Source organism: Aythya fuligula, chromosome Z (assembly GCF_009819795.1).
Source record: "Aythya fuligula isolate bAytFul2 chromosome Z, bAytFul2.pri, whole genome shotgun sequence".
NCBI lineage: Eukaryota > Metazoa > Chordata > Aves > Anseriformes > Anatidae > Aythya > Aythya fuligula.
In genome coordinates, this window is record NC_045593.1 from 56,558,809 (window position 1) to 56,579,504 (window position 20,696).

Sequence of the window (20,696 nt, forward strand, 5' to 3'; positions counted from 1 at the left end):
AGAGGATGCTGATAGTGTGGAATTACACCTCATGCGTTGTACAATGCACTGCTCCAACAGGCACTTCTCTCTACAGACGTGTCTGAAGGAGAGAGAATGAAGCTTTTTGGTATAACCTAGTGTTGGTTTAAAAACTCACTCAGCTTTTATGGCTTCTGGAAAGCTCTGGAAAACATAAGGGATTTAAACTTGATCATTCCCCTCTTGTTGTAAAGCATTCCTATCACTGAATTCAGGCCAAGAAGGGAAGACTGGTGGAACTACGTGGAAGAGGCAGTGGAGAGAGCACTTTTTCATCCTAGATAGAGTATCTCCTAGGAAAGGGGATAGCAGTGCTCCAGATTCCACTTCAAGGAGTGCTTATGCGATTTGTATTAGTCATGGGATTAAAAGCCTGACTGGTACTGACAGTTTCCTACATGCTGGATTGTGTCCACAGCATCCTAACTGGATGTGAATTCTGAGTATTTAATTCACCTTTCTTTTACTGCATTAAGAAACTTGCGTTGCAAACTTGGTTCAGTAGAGATTTTTTTTGGAACTAGGTGTTAAGTTTTTTCATTTGTTTTTTGAGTTTAATGCTCACTGAAAGTATGTTTCCAAAGTTGTCCTGCTCGTTGGGCATGTGTGGTGAGAGGAGGACAAAAAGCTAGCCTGGTATTCTAACAAGAACACACCTCCATTTCAGTACTTCGTTCTGAAAGGTGCCTGACAAGGTACATTCACCTACATCTTGTTTCACCACTTGGTGGTGCCAAAAAGTGTTTTGTTGAACACAAAAAATCAATCCAAATGACTGCATTCAAAATGAATAGCTTTAAGTTTTCAACTTCAAAGGATTTCTTGATTGTCTCGTAAAATGGGCCTTTCCTTCGTTTTCTGTAACCCATTAAGATTCACTCCTGCTGTATGGAAACTTTATAGAGAATTGCTTGGTTAAATCTCAGTGAAATGAAATAAATAGGAATACAATCAACTTCTTTAAAAATAGTTTAAATGTTTAATTGTTGAGGGTTGTTGCTTCATGGTAACAATGTATTAAATACCTGTATCCTTCATCTAGAAGGAAAGAAGGAGGAAGCTTTGGTACTGGGATTGCTAGATAAGATGCAGTTTACATGCACATGAGCATCATTATAGTCAGTAATTTTATTAGACTTTGGGCATTGACTGAAATCTGGAAGGAAAAGATTAAGTATCATGAATACTACCCTGAAAATTCTTCTGCCTCCATTGGCAAGAAGGTGAGTAATGGTGTTTCAGACTAATGGGAAGAGCAAGGCGAAGATGAGTTTTACTGTTCTGCTTGCCACGTATGTTCTAGCTGCTCAAACATTTGTATGTTCTACCTTCTCAGACACAGATGTTTGTCTTGTAGGATGAAGATTTCCTAAATCTAATATTCAAGGCTATGATGAAGGATTCCATGAATTCTTCACATCCAGTCTCTTCTGCTGTTCAGTCTTCAGAGCAAATTGAAGAAATGTTTGATGCACTTTCTTACATCAAGGTAACTTCAAAAATATTTCAAAATAATCAGAAAGTGATTTATTAACTATTGTAAAAATGAATGTGGAATCAAGAGTAAGTAGGCATGTGCTGGCAGTTGTTTGGGAGTACACCTAGGACCTTTCAGAAGTGTTTACCTGAGCATCTACATAGCTTTAAATTCATATGAAAAAAAATGTATGTACATGCATTTGTGTCTTTACTTAACATGCTTCTGTTGGGTGCATGGTTCAGCACAAAGTCACGAAGTAAAATATTCATGAAGATGTAAGAAGGGACCTGATGGGTGAAACAAATGTCCAGCTGATTATATATTCTGTTTGTGATAGCACACTAACAATATCACAGGATCTTAAGAAAAGAGTAAGAAAAAGGCACTTACTACCCTCTCCCATCTTTATTTATTACTCTGCTTTTTGAAAATGTTATTTTAGAGACCTTCTGAGTGGAGACTTACATTCTGGAATGTAAGATGATTCTGTAGCACATCGTGGTTGTCTACAACTAATTATATCTGTTTCTAATCTGTAGTGAGTGATAGGTTTGCTTTGTGTTTTGTGTGTGTGTTGTGTTTTTTTTTTTTTTTTTTAACTTCACAGTGCCTCAGTTAGTGATTCATGGGAAAGCAAATAGCTGCATTTGATAAAGTTTTACTTTGGTTCAGGTTTAGATGTCAGGTACCCCTTGTTTGGTAGTATGGGAGGAAAGCCTTTTATTTCTTTTTGGATTAGCTGTCATTTTTTCAACACTATGGTTGTAGTCTCATCTAATAAGAAACCAGCTCTAATGAGCTAGTGCTCATTAGAAAATTGTGAAATGCTGCATCTTTCTCTGCTCAGTGAAAAGCACCTCCCAAAACTGTCTTGGTTTGTCTTCCCTGCTTCCTTAGCTGGTCAACCTGTTGTCTGGTAATCCCTGAGCATTCTGAGATGCCACATGGTCTTAACCACAGTGGTGTGCATCTGTTTCTTTTGGTCTGTGCTCACTGAATTACAAGAACAGAGATGTGATTTTCAGCTTCCTATGGTTGTGAAGTGAATTTGGTTTCTGTCCTGAAGTTGTATATCAAAAGGCATGGCTGATATTTCAGTCTTCAGAGTTTCTCTCTCAATTAGTTGCCATTTTGGTGTGCTTCTGGAAGCTATACAACATTCATGATCATGTCTGTAGCTGTGTAACTTCCGTGATTAGAATGCTGTCACTGATCAAAACTGTGATTTTAATGGAAATATTCCCAAAGTGACTAGGCTGGAGTATCAGTCCATTAGTAAAACACATTCAGACAATTATTTTATTGGTTTACTGCTACTAGCAAGTGTGCGCCTTCTTCATGGAGACGTAGCAACCTATATCTTGGAGTTTAGGAGTTAAACAAGAGAAGTGTAGCCCTTGCATTGCCAGAAACAGGTTTTTCATTGCTGTTATCTTTGTTTCTGAGGCTTTCATTGCATAGTTCTTGCTACATTCACACAGTGTTTGTTTCCACTACTCTTTGCCCCGTATCTTAGCTAATGCCCTTGGCAATTTGAGTGGGAAGGCATTTGTAACATGCTTCTTATTAGCCAATAGGGTGACTGTTACTGAATTATACAACTTTATTTTGCTGTACCACAAACTGACACAGGTGAGTATGTGGCCTCTGCATTTTACCGTCTGAAATAGAAAGTGTTCTACAAAATTATTTTAGCCTGCTAGTTTTACAGGCTGTCAATAACCCATCGTGGTGGGAGAACAATCCAACTACAACAACAGTGTGTTTGGTTATCTTTGACAGAAAGAAAAAGAAGTAGAGCTATAGATTAAGTATGGATTCATGCAAGAGAGGAAATAATGACCATGTTCTCAAAACCTATAGTAAGGGGTATTCCTGGAGTTTAGTGAATAATTAAATTAACAGAGTTCAGGCAACTTTCAGTTTCAGGCAAGATGTTACTTAAACTTCCAAACTAGAATTCAGAATGTATGAGAACCATACATGCTCTCATGAAAATCTACCTTACAATGTTTTCTTAATCCTTTCTTTAAAATATTATGAAAAACTTAAGGTGTACCTTTATCTTCTTGTGATATGCCTGCTCAACTGCAGGCATATCTGCAGGTGTACAGTATGCAAATCCTCAGGTATCTTATTTACTCGTGGCTGTGATGTAAGAACATTTCTGTGGAAATAGAAATGCAGCTTTTAAGCTATTTGAGCCACGTCTACAACAACAAAAATCAACATTCTGTCTGTATTCCTGTCCACTTCAAAACTGGAACTACACTTAGCTAAGTTGTTCAATGTAGGTGCAAGTCATATAATTGTCAAAACTGTCTCACAAGTGCAGATCTGTATCATAAAGAAGAGTCTTGCTAATGAAATAAATCAGCCAGCAGAGACTTACCGATTAGAATGCAATATTTTTAGATGATGATAACTGGGAGGGGATGGGAATTCAAGCATTATTAGCCTGTTTTATAACTGTATTTGGAGTCTTTGAGATATTCTTTTTTTTTTCCAAAGTAACTGGGGAAAAAATGCAATATTAGTTCTTTTTGTAATCATATTTGAAGTTTATGTTTATGTCCTCTAAGTTTAAAAATACTTTTCCAAAGCAACTGGGTGTTAAAAGTAATTATTCTGATCAAATCAATTTTGGGTTAAAATTTAAAAAAAAATGGGATAAAATCTGCCACCTTCTGACTTACTATTGTAGTATGAAAGAGGTACAATATGTATATGCTCAACAAGTTCTGTACCTTTTAATTTACCAGCATGTTTTCTTTTTTCTCCGCTGTAGGGGGCTTCACTTCTGTTGATGCTGAAGAACTATCTCACAGAGGATGTTTTCCAAGCTGGCATTGAGGTATACTTGCATAATCATGACTACAGGTCTGCCCAGAGCGATGACTTGTGGGACAGCATGAATGAGGTATTCATCTTTAATATTCTGCTCATGTTTTTTTCACTTCTCAAAATGTGTTGTGACTTTTGGTTTATTTCTTCATTTATGAAGAAATGGGATAATACACTACAGATAAATATTGTGAAGTTCTTGCTTATTGTATTTCCATCATATAAATATAGAGATAGTTGTAGCTTTTAGGGCTCCGTTCAGTATCATCCCAAAAAAGTGCTGGAAGTGGATAAACACAACCATATCTACCATGTGTGGAGATGTCAGCATCTATATCTATCCTCCCTTGAGCTGCATCATTCGTGTTTTAAGGCCAGAATAAAACTAGTCATCTTAAATGCAGAACAAAAGTTTCCTTTCACAATGGAGCTGAATCCGAAGTCTGACGGTAAATATTTGCATCCTGGGACACTCCTCGTGTGCCTTTGTTTCAGTGGAAGCTTCTGTTTCAACATGCACAGCCGGGGTTATATGGAAACAGGTTTTGAGATGGCCTAGTTCAGCCACTCTCAGATGGGAAGGCAGGCAAGGGGGGTACATAAGAGTGAGGGCGAGGGTGTGAAAGCAAAGGTGTGAGAGGATGTGTAATGGAGAGTGAGTAGCAGGAGGGTGAGCCGGGGAGGGCCAGGGGGAGAATAGGGCACAAGGAGGCAGGGAGAGGGCGGGGGAGCTTTGAGTAGGCCATAGAGTGCCAGCAAGGGGGGTAGAGGGCAAGGGTGAGAGAAGGGGGGGAGAGTGAGAGGGAGGGAGTGCAAGGGAGAGAGTGTGAAGTAGAGCATGAGGGAGAGGAGAGACAGAAGGAGAGATCAAGGCCAGGTTGGATGGGGCTCAGAGCAATCTGGTCTAGTGGAAGGTGTCCCTGCCCATGGCAGGGGGGTGGAACCAGGTGATCTTTAAGGTCCCTTCCAACACAGACCATTCTGTGATGCCAACAAGAGTGAGCTGCTAGGTATCCCCAGTTTCAAGCTGTTTGGATGAAGAAAGGGAACACATCTTCCTGTGTCTGTTCTGTGTGGTATGTATTAAATTCTCTGAAATACACGTGACGTTTCCTTATAGAAAGGCAAGATATTAATGTTTAGTTGTGGTTCTTGGCATCCATCTTACGATATCTAAACTTTTGCAGAATTGGAGCCATTGTTAGTTCTTGTCAGGGTGGCGCTAAATTTGTGTGTAGTTATCTACAGTCACTAGTTGGCCAGCTAGTGATGGATTGTTTTTGGTATCAGACTGACTCTCTTACCTTAAAGAATTCTTGTTTTAAGTGTTGCGTTCGTTTATTTTTACAATGAAAAGTAGATATGCCTCTCCTGAACCCCTCCTAAATGAAACCTCTGACCAACCGTCTTCAGTCATGCATACTGCAGGGGCAGGTTCACCTGCTGGAAGTTGCCTTTCTGTGATGTGCTTACACCGTTCCCCTTTTCCTGTGTGTCCATTGCTGGTTGTACCTCGTTTTGTGCCTGAGTCTTTGGGGTTTGAGACTTTTGTGTATGTGTTTTTGTTGGTTGATTTCTGTTGTCGGTGTTGTTTTTTTATGTAAGTGTAAATACTGTTAATTCTGTGTTCTGATTAACTTGCACTTCATGTACATGGTTATGTCCTTTTTTGAAAGGCTCATGGGTTAACTGGTCTGGACTGGTATTGCATCACATTAGCTTACATTGGGACCTTTAATAAAGGTCCTTCACTGAGAAGGTACCAAATTTCTTGCACTTTTTTTCCATTGGTTTTCACCTGTTGCCTCCTTGAATTTATTGAAATACACTACCCCTGTACCCATTTTCATTTGCTTTGGTCTTCTGTCTATTTATTTTTTTGTACCTTGAATTCTTAGTTTCTTTTGCTTTTATAGTTTTTCACATTCAAATTCTCAGCCAGTCATACTCAGGCAGTAGGTTAACAGTCATACCTACTCTGGCTGTACGTCTTGTTGCTTTTACAGAAAGGTTAAGGTTGGCAGGGACGTCTGAGGCCATCATGGTCCAGCCCAGGTACAGACCATCTCCAGATGGCTTCTGAGTATCTGCAAGGAGGGAGGCCCCACAGTCTGTCTGGGCAACCTGTGCCCATGTTCAGTCACCAGCACAGTATGAAAGTGTTTCTTGATGCTCAGGAACGTCCTGTGGTTTGGTTTGTGCCCATTGCCTCTGATCTCATCACTGGGCACCAGTAGAGGTTGGCTCTGTCTTCTTTCCACCCTTCCATAAGGTATTTATAGACATTGATGAGATCCACCTGAGCATTCTCTTCTCCAGGCTGTAACCAAAAAGCTGAATGTGACATGAACTGAAAACTTCAATCTGTACAGTGAATAGTAAGATGCTCACGAGGGTAACTAGAGAAAGACGGTATGGGTTGGTAAAAGGTATATGCAACTTAAATGATAATAATAATAATCTCCTTACGTTCCTGTTAGCTCCTCCTAAAATGTATTTTTGTAAGTTAGAGGTAGCATTGTCGTTCTCAGGTTGGATGATCATCTCTGCTAGTAAAGAGGCGGTGATACATAGACAGTATAAAGTACTTGACCCTCAGTAGATATGTTGTAGTGCAAATAGTTCTTGAAAGATGGAAGACATAGGAGGTTAAGCTATACAAAGGCTTATACAAAGGTAGATGGGATGCCAAAAAATTTAAAAAAAAAAAAAAAAAAAAAAAAATCATCCAAAAAAGCCCTGAATTGGTTTAGTGTTTTATTATACAAACACCATCACTTTAATTCAATTTCTAATAATGATTTCAGAATTTTAAAAAGTTCTTTAACATGCATGTCAGAAATGCAGGATCTGAAACATGCATAAAGTACCAGAATACCAATAGTGAAAGAGAAAGCAAGGAGGGTGGGTTAGATCTGGGGAGCTTACCATAACTTCCTTTTCCAGAACATTCTTGTCTCTTTTTCCTCAACATACCAGTTCTGCCTATCAAATGTTTCTAATTTCTCTTTCTACTGCTTGACAAGGAGTCTCTCTGCTTGAGAAAATAAAAATAATTTGTTCCCCTAATTTATTGCTCATGAAATTCACAGTCTCAGTGTAAAAGTGACTTTACTAATACAGAATGTTGCTACTACTTATGTAGTAAGTTAAGGAGGGAGATCTAAGAACGTTTGTATTTAAAATAAATAAATAAAATAAAATAAAATAAAATTTGCAATTTTCCTGTTATACTATGATTGCTTTTTTTACAGATCACCAATGGAACACTAGATGTAAAAAAGTTAATGAAAACGTGGATTCTGAATAAGGGATTTCCTTTGGTGACTGTTGTCCGATCAGGAAGGAATATCTCTATACAGCAGGAAAAATTTTTATATCGTGTGGAACCAGAAAATTGGACATCAGATGCAAGGTAACCACCTTGTTACTACTTTCCATATGTTAAAATATATCTGCAGATAACTTTTCTATATCATGTACCTTTCTATTTGTGTTCAGGGGTTCTGGTATTTCATCTGAATGCTGGTAGTAATAAAGATAATTTGGCATAAAAGTGTACTCACCTAACATCTGCCTTGAAAAATAACTGATTATCCATGCCTATTTCTACCCTAGCAACTGCTAAAACTCTGTGGGCTTCCTTTGTAAGCTCAGTGTTTCATTTACATGTTTTTCTGAAGCTTTTAAATTTAAAATAAAAGGGTGCATTGCAGAAGTTGCTGATGCAATTACTTCAGAGCTTCTGCTCCTTTATGTCAATATTCAGTGTGCATCTTGTGCATTGTTAGAGCAAATAATAAAAGCTAGAATCAAAACTTTCTTGGTTTAAAAATGTTAAGAGGGTGCAGATGGCTGTCTCATTGAGTTTCCATTGTACCAAAAGATAAAAAGCACATGAATAAATGCTGAAGAAGCAAAGGTGAGGAAATTGCTAATTGTAAAAATGAATCTGTTACAAATACATGATCATTGGACCAGATGATCTTGAAAGTCTTTTCCAACGTTAATGATTGTGTGTTAATGATTCTATGGTATCTTATATTATGAACCTTAACTGTATTTCATAGCAAACCAAAGTATGTAAGTTTGAATCCTTTTGAGATTTTGGGGGTTTTATTCAGTTGTTTGAGGTCTTAACAATAATTGAGTCCTTAGCATCATCTTGCAGACTCAGGCCTGTGAAAGGTATTTGTCTTTTGAAATGCTGTAAGCTATGGGGGTATGTTTTATTTTTGTTGTGGGGAAAAAGGAAAACAATGTGTGATTGAAAGGGAAGGGAAGAAGGAAAGGATTATTAGGCTTAATTATTCTTCTCTGTCTAGTGGATGTCAGTTGGGGAAGTGCATGAAACGTTTTTGAAGAAGAGTACTCTGAGTCATTCACATTAATGGTCCCTGTCAAAATTGGAACATATATACAGTTTGTTTTGCCTCACTTAAAGTTGTATTTTCCTCTAAATAGACAAGTCATTATCACTGTGAGACAAGTTAGCATTTATTCTTCCAGTTCACAGTTCACTTTGGTCAGTCTTGGTGGTGTGCAGTCTGCTATGGTTTCTATTACCATGATTTGGAATTTGAGTTTTGTATTTGAATTGAACTAATTTTTTATTTTTTTTTTGGAAAAATAATGATACTTGTAAAACTTAAGGAAGACTGAACACTGGACTGAAGTAAAAACAGTACTGGCTAAATTTTTGATATGTTCTGTCTACATGACATTGGACCAAGGTACTTAGCAGGCTGGAACTGAGGAAGAAGTACTAGGAAATTCATCCACTTCTCAACATGGTGGGAATAAAAGAAAAGAAATTGCTGTACATGCTGTACATGTTTTCTTTGATCATTCTGATACAAGTGGGGTTTGCACTTTGTTACATGGCATGATGTGGTTCTAGTACTTCTATTGAAATGTTTTAAACTAAAAACTCAGCGACCCTTCAAAACAAATAATAAACTATAAATAATATGTCAGTAAATATTTGCTTTCCTTTGCAGTTATCTGTGGCATATTCCTCTCACCTACATGACTAATAGGTGCAACTTTACCCATTGTGTTAATGCACATTTACTGGACCAGAAGTCAGGTATGTGACTTAAAACTTTGGAAGCAAGTTACTTACGTGTTACAGATTGCAGGTCTTTCTGAGCACACACTTGCATAAGATGTGAAGATGAAGACACATAGTATAAAGTAATTGCAGAGATCTGGAGCCAGGTACTACTAGTAATGTCATTAGAGTATTGAGTGCCCATAGCATTTTATGTACAAGTAAAAGGCAGCAACTGAGACAGAAGCGAATTTGCAGTTTGTTAAAGCCTGTACTTTTCTCATCACAGTGCATGCACAAAACACTTTGAACTGCATGTCCTCTGGAGAGTGAGTACTGTGACAGTTGCTCTGCCAATATACCGAAATGTAAGGAAGTCACTTTCCAGTCAGATATTACTTACTTTGTTTAAAGTTACAAGAAAGTATTCCACCTGGAACAGATTTTTTCAGAGAACTACTGTACAATTTAAAACTCTTAGATCATTTCACATAAACCCTGCTTTTGCTGCAGTAGTGAGTTTGAATCCTAAACTGCTAGTCCATATAGCTTTTTTTGATTTTAATTCAGTCCTGTTTTTCTCTATGCCAAGTGAATAGTTTCTATACAGTTTTATGTAGTACTGTGTAAAAATTGCTTTGGCCATCTCCTCGTTGGTTTCACTGACTGAATAGTTTCTCTCTCCTATTTAGGCTAGTGTGGCTCACCGTTTTACATCTGCTGATGTATTTCTGTCATTGAATTTACAATTCAGCGTATTTAACTTGCAGTTATATTTAACGCATAAACCTATCTCCCACCTCTACTGTTCAAAATAAAACCGTAGAAAATCAAAATAAAATGCTTAGAGCTGATCCTGACGTTTTTGCTGTTTACTGATTTTACAAATTACCAGCCCTCCAACATGACATTAGAAATACTACTATTAAAGAAAAAAAAATATATATGTATGTATATATTATTTTTTTTGTTATTCTGACATGTCTTTTACAAGACACTCATTTATTTATGGCCTTTGTAATTTGAGCTGGAGGTTTAGGAACCGTTCTTAGGAATTATCAGAATGGAAAAATAAAACTGTTCAACAGAATGTGTTCTTGATCTTATTAGGTAAGCAGACTGATTACATCTGTTTGACCTTAAATGTCCATATTGGTCTTCTCATGTTCACCTTACTAATTCCTCATGGGCTGCAAATACTTGGATGTGTAGGATAAGAGAGTAGGAGAATAGTACAAAAGAGTTTGTGGTAGAATTTCACTAAATTTCAAAGGCATCACAAATGCTATGTACACTCACATTTTTGGCAGGAAGTATAAGAACCAACTGAAATAAAGAATTTTGTTTCCTTTATCCCAAAAGTCCTTTTTTGTATCTAGCTGACTCTGAATCTAGAGTGTGTCCTTTCATCCAACTTAATGTCACCACTATTTGTCTATTTTTCTGATGTGTGTCACTGTTTATATGTATGTGTTAGTGTGCAGAGAGGAAACAGGGTTGTTTAAAAGGAGAACTGGACAGCAAAAACTCTTCTAACTTGTGAGGCCTGCAAAGGCCTATGACTTATTAACTGGTTTACTTGTGCAATGTTAATAGACGTGAGAGTGGATATGGATTCAGTATGAAAGCACCTCATAAGTTTACTTACGATCAAGTCAGAATTCTTAGAACTTAACTTGTTCTTATCCTGTGCTATCTACTTTTTTAATTTGAAAGCATGCTTTCATTTGAGATAGCATAGCTTAGTCTTTCCTATCATCTACTACTATGAGATCCCTCTTTTGCTTTGCTGTGAATAGTTCGGCTATATTGAATAAACCATAACATGCAAACACTTCATGTGACTAAGGTGGTAGCTTGTTCACTTCCTGAATGGTCTTCTCTGATTGTTGCCTTGTTTTAAATATGAAAACCTAAGTGGGACAGATTTCTGCTGAAACTGTGCCAGCGAATAGGAAACAGTACTCTCATTCCCTTGGGTAAGTTAATTAACTGTCACAGCAGAAAATTTGTTAAGTAGATAGCCAGCAGTGTCATTGACATAGTGCAAACTGCTTTCCAGTTAAAATGAAAAATCAACAGAAAATAGGGACAAAACCTGTGTGCCCTGGGCATTTTGTTGCTTTTTGTTTATATTTTTCTTTCTACATCTAAAATTAGGTTTACCAAATTAAGCTACTTAGTGTACATACTGGAGCTTCCACAACAGTATTCAGTTAGCTATGTTTGCCCTTTAATTCTTTCTGGTGGTAGTATTATTGGTAGAATACAAAATAACTGACAAGCCATGACTGTAGAATAATAGTGCTCCCTTTGTTCACTGTCTTCTTGAGCCTGAGGTTTGATTTGGCATCTTGAAATAATTCTCTTGATCTCAAGAGTAGTGAGATGTGCCCAGCCTATCCTGTACAATCCCCATGAGCGACAGACGTTCCCATTTCTGTTTCTGGGTAGGACAGGTTTACCTATTAAAATTGTTCACTGTGCTGTGACCACAAGGCATTATGTGCCCTCTTGTTTTTCCTTTGTTGTATTTTAGAATGCACAGATACAGCTGGGTTCAGACTGTGATACTATTCATTCAGTCAGATGTAGCACTGAAGGAAGATGTACAGCCTAGTATTTGAAAGCTTTCACTCAGAACATTTTTGCTAGCTATTCCCTCTCATAGTAGGGGGAACTAGTGAGCCAGAAAAGACTTCTTAACTCTAGGGATCCACTTCACAGATCTGGATTTGAAAGAACAGGTGCTACACCTTTGCCTGCTACTAACTTCTTGTCTGTTTGTTAGCTGTCATTGAACTTCCAGAAGAGGTGGAATGGATAAAATTCAACGTGGACATGAATGGTTATTACATAGTACACTATGCGGAAGACTGGAAAACACTGATTGATCTGTTGAAAAAAAAACCACACTGCTCTGAGTGCTAAAGACAGAGCCAATTTGATCAACAATATCTTCAACCTTGCAAGGTAAGGTTTTTATACTGGAAAACATACTTTATATGTTTAAGTGTTTTTCCAAGCCAGACAAGAATCAGACCTGGGTTCTTATGAAGAGTGCTTCAGAGAAGTTTTAATTCAGACTTCATTAGTCTATTGAAACCATTCACTAACTTTATAAAAAAAAAAAAAAAAAAAAAAAAAAAAAGTTTGAATTTCACTGATGAATCCATATTGGTGTTAGATGTTATCTCCCTGATTTTTTTTATAGCAGCATCTGTTTATTTACATCGCATAGATGTATGATGTCTTCCATTGCTGGAAGACATTATTTTCTTTGGTGTCTTATAGTCTGCTTAGAAGGATATTTTTTTGCATTCTGTTAATGAATATTTCATCTTAGAGAAGCAAGCTGTTTGCTTCTCAATTTTTTTTTTTACTGGCTCCTATATTGTCTTTCTCCATTAGCACTACAGCTGAAAGTTTTGGATGGCCTTTTAGACAGCTCTTTCCTGTATCTGAATACCCTCTTTATGATAAATATTTTCTGAAATCAGTTATACCTCTTACCTATTTTCATTTTTGTTAATTGAAGATATGTCAGTGTCACTATCTTCTTGTTGATATTATATTGTAAAAACCTTGACATCAAAACCATTTCTTTTGAAAGTCTTCCTCTATTTATCAATTCTTCTGCTAGTGTAATTAAGATTATTGTAACTTGGGTAAGGCAGGCAACATCACTTAAACCATTTTAATGTTTGTGTTCATTGACCTACAGTCTAGGAAAAGAGTCTTTAGAAAATGCCTTTGAGCTGATCGATTACCTTAAGGAAGAGAGCAGTACTGCACCACTCACTCAAGCTTTGTTTCAGCTGAGTCTTATCTACAACCTTTTAGAGAAAAAGGGTGAGCAACAACTGGCAGCACGTGTGATGGTATGTACTATTTTTTTGGAAAACGTGGTTTGAAATAATTTATCACAATGTTGTTTGCAGTTTAATTAGTATTGACTGTTTAATGTATTGTTCAGTAATCTTATGAAAATGGACTGGATTCTAGACAATTCTTAGTGTTATATGCTTTTGTTAAATAGGAAAGATCTGCAATGCTGCATCTTGTGGACTGACTTTTTTTTTTTTTGATGCTTTTTTAGAGATTGTAATGCAGTGCTAACACAGTGTTGTCTGGGGATAACGATCAATTCAATACAGAGTCTATGACACTTTCTAGTACAGAAATGTTACTTCCAAAAATCATTAAAGCGGATGGAGATTATTGATCCAATTGCTTTACACAGACACAGTGGGGGAAAAAAAGGCAAAACTATCTTCTGTGAAAATAAAAATACACTAATGGTTGTCATTGTCCCATTTCAGATGTGTGTTAGACTAACATGATAAAGTGCTACAATCAAAACAGTGTAGTCTCAGTTCTGGCTGTGGAAATGTCTTTCATTTGTCTGTTCTGCCTTGATATTTAGAAACCTCCTTTCTGTATTTATCCACAAGTTTAAAATAAACCTTGGAAACTTGAAAGAAACAAAAAAGCAACTGCTATATTGTTTTCTTACTTAGTATTTATTCAAGGATTTTACTAGTCATTACCTACTGTAAAATGCAGCCCAAGCTATAGTTTGCCTGCATTTTCTATTAAATTATAGTAGTTCATATTGGAGTGTCTCAGCTGAGATGTGGTAATCTTAGGGGCACCTTGTTTTTTTCAAGCTATAAAACTAGAAGGCATTCATGCTATAGATAAAGCTTTGTCTGTGCTAAACTAAGGAATATTAGCTGTTGCTTGATGGAGTTAAAAGCAGTTAAACAGACAGAACTTGTAGTTAGTTGAGATCATGAGCTGACTATGAGTTTGAACTGTTTATTTATTCATATAGATAATGAGGCAAAGCTAGTATGTTTAACTTCCACAGTTAAGTTTTATAACTTATAACTTTGTATGTGGAAAATTCTCTTGGGAAGAATTAGTTATTGCTAATAATTTTTCCTCCTTTAGTATAGAATAGATAACCTGCTTGGAAATAAAATTGACCAACAGCATTGGACAGATAACGGGACTTTGTCTGAACGAGAGCTCCGGTCAATACTGCTAGCTTTTGCTTGCACCCATGATATAAGACAATGTAGAACAGCTGCCACTGGGATGTTTGAGAAGTGGATGAAGTCTGAGGGAACAATGAGGTACCGCAAAAATGGACTCCCACCGTTTTACCTACCTATTTTCCTGTTACTCTGCTATCTGAATATTGATAAAGCTCTTCGTTCTGTCATTTACTGTTGCTTGTCTAAAAGTAGTTGCAGTTTTAAGATGAGTGGGAAAAACTGTGCTAGATTTTAAGACTTTGTTCTGCAGTCTCCAATGTGACTGCAAAACCATCTAAAAATTGTTTTCATCTGTGTTTCTTAAGCTGCATACTAGAGGAAAATTACTTAGTAGCAGCATCAAAGTATACCTTTGTCTCTTGCAGAACTCACTCTTCTCTGGTTTCCTGTGCATTTTGTGCCATAGAAAATGACACTGATTTTTGTACCATTTGCTGTGCTTTCATATGACTAATATAATTTGCTTTTTCCCAGTGAATTAAAATATTAGGAAGGCATGAATTCATGTGTCCAGCAAACTTGCAATTGCTACAGAAATAAATTGCAAAAAACAGAGGCATCTCTTTCAAGCTAATCTTTTCATTTTGTAACTTTTCTTCCTTCTTTTCTCAGATGAACTTTTTTTTGTCCCCCCTTTTTTGTTTTTTTTTTTTTTTTTTTTTTTTTTTTTCCCTTTAGTCTGCCTAGTGATCTTATGAAAGCCATATTTATAACTGGAGCAAAAACTAATGAAGGCTGGGAATTCCTCCTAAAGATGTACTCCTCTTCAGTTTCTGAAGCAGAGAAAAGCAAAATGATTGAAGCCTTGGCCAGCACAGAAGATGTCAGAAAGCTGATCTGGTATGAAAGAGACAAAGATCTGTATTGTGTAAATTAAATGTGTGTTTTTTTTAATTGTTGAAATGGAAAAAAAAATCTGAATACTAAAGAAAATCAAGCCAGATGTTTTGTACAGGCTTCCATAAACATGAAGAACCTGTTATTTTTCACTTGAAAATGTATACAATAGAAAAAAAAAAAAGATGAACTCTGGCAAGGTGGAATATACGCAAAGAAAAAAAAATGGACTTAAAAGCTTTGTGCTATTGGTGAAGAAAATTGCAGATTTTATGAGAATGGTGAAACAGGTTGCTTACTGAGTCTTCAGAGATTTACATCTTCATATCCAAGACAGTAAATGGTTGTGCATGTGTGTGCGTTGTTTTTTAGTATTTCTTTCTTTGACCTTACATTATGCTCTTACACCTTTTCATAGACTAAATCTTAGTATTATATGGAGGACACCAAGTATGTCCTATCATTCCTTCTTTTTTCTCTTAACTTACCAGTGAATTGTTTTATTTTACAAGTTGTGAAATTTTACTCCATCTTTTCCAACAGCAATGAAAATTCAGGTACTTGTTTTAGAGCTAAGATCACTCTGTTCTTGGAAACTCAAGCTTAAATGAATACAGTGATTATAAAATGTAGCATCCGTGTGCTTTAGATGCCAGATGTTGATAGTTGTTTGATCTTCTACATAATCTACGTAATCTAATTTAGGGCTACCAGGAGAACTGTGTAAAAAAAATGAATAAATAGGATTTTTTTTACTGTCACTTTTCATATGCTTTTTCTTTTAGGTTAATGCATAACAGCCTTGAGGGAGAAGTCATCAGGGCACAGGAGCTTTCACATATCGTAGCGACTGTTAGCCAGAGTTTGCCTGGATATTTGTTGGCATGGGACTTTGTCAAAGAGAATTGGGAAAAACTTACAAGAAAGTAAGGCTTTTGATGTAGCTTTTCACACCCACATTGCCAAAAGGACTGCTATTATGAAGTGCAAGTGAATAAATAGTTTGCTTCATATAAGATGTTTAGTATAAAGCCTGTTTTAAAATTAGACTTTGCAAAAATAACTTGGACAATAAATTTTGAAATCTCACTTAACAGCTGATGGAACATTGAAACCTCTTAGAACCTCAGTTATTCTAGAAAATCTTGATTTGGATTTTTGTTAAGATTGATAGCTCCAGCAGCCATCTTAGAGATACGGGATGTTTTGTGGATCAAATGCATTCAAAAGTAAAGCCAGGCATTTCATTCAGCATTCATTTATTCCTACCTTTCTATAGTAATCCAAAAACCAAATAACAAAAAATCCACTTGCTTTAGAAATATGTTCTTCTTAACTGTTCTTGAAATTGCAGAGCTGGCCTACAAATCTTCAAAAACTGACAGTACTTAGAAAATGGTATTTCTAAATCCTAGTTGTGATTTGGAACAGTTTCACATTGTTAAAAATGCTTTTCCTGGATGAAAATTCCTGCTTGCTAAAGCAGGAGTAATTATTAATGTTACAAAATTACTTGGCTTAAAATGATTTCTGGAGGCAAACTTGATTGCTTTAGAGTTGTTAAATCCATCCCACAAGTGTAGACGTTGTTGCTTGATGTGTGGTGTCCTCAGTTCTTTAGTGTTCTGGGCTGGGATAGAAGTTTGAAAATTTTCCTTGTCTTTGGCTCTGAAGTTCAGTTTTTGTATGGGTTAGGCATCTTGAGGCTTGGGCTGCTAACACCTTGTATCTCTTAAAAAAAAAAAAAAAAAAAAAAAAAAGAGGGGAAAGAGAGATGTAAACTTGAATTTAGATGCTTCTAATGATTTCCAAATACTGAAACAGAAGAAAAGTTAGAAATATGAATATGTGCATATACTGAACCTGCATGTTAAAATCACTCATAAATTTTTTCTTCTCTGTATTTCAGGTTTCATCTAGGTTCATATACTATCCAGAACCTCATTAGTTCATCAACCTCTCAGTTTGCAACAAGGGCGCATCTACTTGAGGTTGGTGGCTTAATCAGTCAGAAAATCATATTTTCTAGTGCCAGTGCTGTCCTCAGTTATTTTGCGGTAGAGGAAAACAGTTATTCACAGTCACTAAGGCCCTTTTGAAAGGATATACAGCTATTTCTGTCCCTATGTCACACATGGGAAATATGTACATAAACATGTTGAAGATGACAGTCTGAATCAGCAGCAGAGCTGAATATACACAGTCAAGCACAGCTATCTGTTCATGTTGCTCTGGTTTCCTGTTCACTGGAACACTCCGTATCCCAAAATAGTGATAGCAAAATTTTGGTCTAGATCTTGTCAATAATCTGTGCTTTCTGCATCTGTGGAATGGCATGGAGAGCCATTAAGAGTTGTTTTAGATTATTTTGTCTGTCAACAGTCCCAAAGAGCTGTTGTGGAAGTGAGTATAAGCTAAGATCCAGTTACTAGCTGTTAGAAATTTGAGTCTTACCTCACAAGACCCTGAATGTATGGTGTCAAGAAAGGTTTATAGTTGAGTCTAATGCTTTCATTTAGAAAACTGGGTAGAGAAGGCTTCTTATTGTACGAACAGTAGTATTTTAAGTGTAAGCATTGATAGTTAAAATGTTAAGTGGAAGTGGGGGGTCATTCGAGAGGACTGCATTGGGTCACTAGCAACAATTAGTTCTTTTTCACACAAAAAACACCTCTCTTTCCAGAACTTACAGTGCTCTGTGAGTGCTCTGTAATTAATGTGATGAGTTACCAATATCTATTTATTGGTAAACTAATTTATTGAAACCAAAGGGGTTACTGCTGCTCTTCCCATTAAAGACGTTCTTGCATTTTGGGAAGCCAACTCTGAGAATTTTGTTTGCTGCATAAATGTATATGATTATCTGTTTCCAGCACATGTGTAGCCTTTGCTTTGTATCTATTTGTGAGGTCTGTGTTGTTTTTTAACACTTTATTTTTTCTTGTCATTCAGGTGAAGACATTTTTTGAATCCAAGTCAGAAGAGAGTTCTAAACTGCGTTGTGTAAAAGAGGCACTTGACACAATTCAGCTCAATATCCAGTGGATGGAGAGGAACTTAGCAAAGCTACAAAAATGGCTGTAGTGCACATAAAACTATGGCATGTCAGCCATTTAGGAAATCTGTGGACAGTTGCTCTGTTTCTTTTGCAAAAGCCAGGGTGAAACCAGGCATTGCTGCAACATTGTTTGCACTATTAGAGAGTCTAGATAGCTCAGGGCATGTCTCACACAAATTTTGATTTCCCTCGAAGCATTTATGAGCAGGATGTATTTATTCTGAAACTGTTTTCATCTATAGACCAAACATCTCCATAAATTATATTATATATTATGAAATTTAATACCCTTTCATTTGGTATCATGTTCTAGATTTTCATCAGTGCGTTGATACTGACAGGTAAGAGCAGAAAGAAAGTTGCCATGAACTGTTAGTTTTTTGCAGACTGCTAGGTAATTAGTAGGGCTTTGTTACTGCAAAAAATACAGGTAGTTTCCACATTCGTAGATAGAGAAGCTGTTGTGAAACAAAGTCATACATAAGTATTAGAGGATCTCATAAAGTACAGCAGTTTGAGGAGAGGTAAATACGGTCTGGATTTGAATTCAGTTTGGACTTCTGATTTTTCACTGTGTTGTTTGGGAATTGCATGAAAAATAAGAATAATACATCATGCTAATCATACACCTTTTGATGTTTAAAGTGGCTGAGCACTAATAGTCTGCATGGAAAGGAGAAAGCCAGACAGCAAAAACAAATGTTTTAGAGATGGAATTTCCAAAAACAATGATGTGGCCTTGAAACTTTTACTCTGAATTTATTAGACGTTTTTGAGAATTGTGTTGTTAAACATCAAAGTGTAACTGATGTTGCTGTATTGATCTGTGAGCAACTGCACAAAACTGCCATGAGAAGTTGTTAACAGGCCGGTTTATCTGTTAGACTGACTACTGAATTGTCTACTTCTGACTACTGATTTTGAATTTCACCACTTGTTGCAGAGGTCCTGCAATAAGTCAGTGTATCAGCCACTTCATTTGGTTAAGTTTATGCTTTTTTTTCCCTTGCCTGTTACCTTTGATATCACAGTATAATTTCTGTACATTGCTTACTCAGTATAGCTTTAGAAAGCTTCTCATTTAGACTTTAATGGTTTGTTCTACTGTTATGAAAAACCTTGTGTGACAAGTCTTCATACGCTTTAAAAGAAGGGGATCTAAATCATCATACTCTTTTTTTTTTTTTTTTTTTAAAAAAAAAAAGGGGGGGGAATCTAAAAGCAGAGATGTGCCACATTAGAAAGCCAAAACACCAACTGTACAACCTTGTCTGTCAAAAGCAGTGAGAAAAGCCATTTCTGAGGCATAGCATGTACATAAAACACATGCAAGAGTAATCATACTTGTTTATGTGGAGATAGGATGTTTTCAAATGTTCACTACTGTTGCACCTTTTGTGGATTCACGCAAGCAGATTCAGACCTGTTGTCTTGTCAGCATCCAATATGTGATTCGATATGAAAACATTAAGGGTTAAAAGTTGAAAATTTTGAACAACACAAAGTTTTAATTTCAGTCAGAGCAAATTCTGAAGATAGTAGTTTGAGAGTTAAATTAGTGGACGTAAAAATTTGTCAAAGGTAATTCAAACTTTAATTGATGAAATCACAGCATTGGCTGCTCATTCTAATTAGAAGAAATTGTAAGCTGTGATTGCTTAAGCCATGCCATACTTTTCCCATCCTGACAGCATGGGAAATGCTTTCTTGGAAAAGGAATTCCTCATGTTTTTATCAGTTCACATTAAAAACTATGTCTGCAGTTCTAATCTTGAAATTGTTAGAAAGTGTGTTAGATTCTGAGCATGCACAAACATTTGTTTGCCCCAGAGGCTCAGAAAAGAGCAATTTTCACAAGTACTGAAGAAGGAATGTAAGCACTGAAAGTAGATCATACTGTCCTAATTCCATAAAAGTCATGCAATTAGAATGGTAATTAGTTATGTTCTCTGATTATTTTTTTTTACAAACTTCCATGTCTTGTGGTATTATTTCTTAGTTTATTTTAAACCTTTATGCTCTCTGCAGAAATATGAATTCCATATTTGTATATTTGTGTGTATATGTGTAGTTGTCATCTATTTTCCTTTACAGTCACTTCCTAATATTAAATGAGAAAACAGTAGTATACTTTCACTTTTCTATCCCCTCACATTTCTTTTTACTTCAGCCCTGACTACGGTACTGAGGTATATAAAATTTCAAAAGGAAACTCCGGAGGAAGAGCCCATCTTCCTCCTGATTTCTGCTGTAGGATTATAGATTTTATTCAGATGCTTTACTGATAATTAGCTCTTAGCAAGGAAATAGCATGCAGCTGAGTTTTAGACTGCAAACTGT

The 20,696-nt window shown here is 36.4% G+C and overlaps 1 protein-coding gene across 1 annotated transcript in view; it reads left to right on the top strand.

The window, feature by feature from the left end:
• Positions 1-19,516, top strand: part of LNPEP (leucyl and cystinyl aminopeptidase) — a 57,240-nt gene extending 37,724 nt beyond the window's left edge. Inside the window, 12 exon segments of the mRNA XM_032205980.1 lie at positions 1,379-1,510; positions 4,290-4,421; positions 7,600-7,760; positions 9,346-9,434; positions 12,190-12,314; positions 12,316-12,371; positions 13,123-13,279; positions 14,355-14,539; positions 15,140-15,301; positions 16,084-16,224; positions 17,208-17,289; positions 18,251-19,516. Coding sequence (XP_032061871.1) covers positions 1,379-1,510; positions 4,290-4,421; positions 7,600-7,760; positions 9,346-9,434; positions 12,190-12,314; positions 12,316-12,371; positions 13,123-13,279; positions 14,355-14,539; positions 15,140-15,301; positions 16,084-16,224; positions 17,208-17,289; positions 18,251-18,382 — 1,554 coding nt within the window. The 3' untranslated portion in view covers positions 18,383-19,516.
• The last annotated feature ends 1,180 nt before the right edge of the window (positions 19,517-20,696 follow it).